This window comes from Austrofundulus limnaeus, unplaced genomic scaffold (genome assembly GCF_001266775.1).
Source record: "Austrofundulus limnaeus strain Quisiro unplaced genomic scaffold, Austrofundulus_limnaeus-1.0 Scaffold1137, whole genome shotgun sequence".
NCBI lineage: Eukaryota > Metazoa > Chordata > Actinopteri > Cyprinodontiformes > Rivulidae > Austrofundulus > Austrofundulus limnaeus.
The window spans coordinates 37,730-39,976 of NW_013953539.1; the positions used below are offsets into that span (position 1 = coordinate 37,730).

General features: G+C 39.0%; 1 protein-coding gene across 1 annotated transcript in view; it reads right to left on the minus strand.

Moving 5' to 3' along the window:
- Window positions 1–2,247, minus strand: part of atr (ATR checkpoint kinase) — a gene marked incomplete in the record, with an annotated part of 43,912 nt that overhangs the window by 12,492 nt on the left and 29,173 nt on the right. Inside the window, 4 exon segments of the mRNA XM_014030896.1 lie at window positions 811–996; window positions 1,067–1,244; window positions 1,323–1,414; window positions 1,862–1,953. Coding sequence (XP_013886350.1) covers window positions 811–996; window positions 1,067–1,244; window positions 1,323–1,414; window positions 1,862–1,953 — 548 coding nt within the window.

Below are 2,247 nucleotides of genomic sequence, written 5' to 3' on the forward strand. Positions count from 1 at the left end.
ATTTACTTAACTAAACAGCCTACAGTATTTTTACAGTCTTTATTTTATAGTTAAAATATATGTTTATTAAATAAAGTCTAATGTTACAACTAATCAGGGATCCCTTTAAATCTGTCTTAATAAACTAAGTAAAACTGTCTCATATCTTTAACATCTGATGAAACTGAAAATTGTGATTAATCTCATTAGTGGGGATCTTTGCCATAAACAAGAGTCAACAAAATAGTTAAAAATATAATTTAAAATAAGATTTAGGCACCTGGTTATGTTTTAGAACCCTGTATTAWACCTGTGTATATGACCTAAAGGGAGAGAAATCTGATGCTTTGATGAAACTAAGAAACACAGAACTGATTAAAACATTCAAGTCATTCTCCAAGTTTTCAAAGTTTAATGATGGCCTCACTTGTTTTCATTATTTCAGTCCAGCATTTGTAACAGATTTGTAATTTTGGGGGGAGTTACTAAGCTGCATAATCTTATAAATGATTTTTAGACACTTTCAATCTGTCACTAAATATTATATAACAAATATAAATAATTACATTTTATATTTTCTAGTTACTCTTTTTTTAAAGTACTACAAAAACCTTTTATTTGAAAACAGACATGACTTAAGAGAACAGATGAATATGCATAAACACGTATAAAGAGAGTTATGGACTAATCATTTCAGTAACACAGTGAGCTTTCCTTCAACTCGTTCACATTTCTGTCATCTGTAAATATGAATAGATGTGGTTATAAACAGAAAAAGAGGTGAAAGCCTGAACTTGTTTCCAGTCACTAGAAGTGTTTCTGTGCTCTTACTGTGGTCCGAGGCTGAGCAGGGCCCGGCGCAGAGCCAGGATGGGCTCCTTGGCCCTGAAGGAGTTCTGGGTCATCTCCAGKCGGTCTGACCAATGAGGCGGCAGCTTGCAGAGGCTCGTGGCAGAGCCCTCCTTGCTTTTCTGCAGCTCGGTGAACGTGTGCTCCAACTCACCGAGCATGTGCAGCCTAAACACAACTGCCAGTTACGACTGCAACACAACTACGGACCGCTGATGGTGAAAGTGTGAGCGCAGACCTGACGAGGTACTCGTATCCCCTCTGGTAGGTTCCACACTCATAACTGGCAGCAGACAGAGGGACGACCTGCTCCTTCCTCACCAGCTTCAGCTTCTCGTAGAAGCTCCTGGACTCCTGCTTCTTGGCCGACAGCAGCAGCTGGCCGAGCCGCACGCCCCACGTGTTGGACTGCCGGTCTGCAGGTCGGGTGATTGTTACAGTTAGACATGGTTCAATTTGAGACTCATTTCCAAACGTTACATTTTTTTATTTACCTGAGCTCAAATAATCTTCCAGCAGGTCCCATTTGCCAAGCTTCCAGGCTGCCTCCACTCTGTAGGTGTTCAGCTCAGACTTCCACTGTTGCCTAAACACCAGTAAATTAACAGGCTTTAACTCAAGTAATAAGCACCGCTGACGAGTAAATCAAAAGCTTTAAATATTTTTAGCAGGATTAGGCAATAATTCAATAATAATACATATTACGACAGATACATGAGCAATATATRTAGATGATTTGTTTAATAGTTAATAATTTCACTGAACTTTGATCCAGAACCGCACGGCATTCTGAGGGATGAAGGCAGATTGTTGATCTGCATTTGTTCATATCTCAATGTACATCACAGGGTTAGAAAAAAATGCAATATTTGTTTTTCCGTGCAGCCCAAGTCCTTATTTCAAATAGGTAAACACAAAACTACCAGTAATCAATAATTACTGATATCAACCGATATGAAACTCGTATATCGTGACACATGTTTAAGCCACATCACCCAGAACTAATTTTTAGTATATAAACAGTCTGACTCACTTATTGGCCAGTACTCCATTAACCTGCGTGATGACTGTAGAAAGCTGTCCCAGGCCGAGCATAGACGTCATCACTCCGTGATAGTGACCGATCTAGAAAATAATAAAATCAATTCTCACAGGGAATAAACACAAACAGGGATTTTCCACTAAAAAGGCTTCAGTGATAAAATGGGACTGGTGCCAAAGCTGGTTCTTCAAACAATACAGTTCAGAACCGGTTGGATTTTCTGATTCTGACCCTTTACTAAAATAAAATAAAAAACTAGATACCGCATAGCGGTAACATAATGACCCCCTCACACAGAAATGCACCAGAACTCAGAAGTCCTTATTCCTAATAAATGTCATGCTATAGATGCATCCCAAAATTGTAGTGGTTTGGAT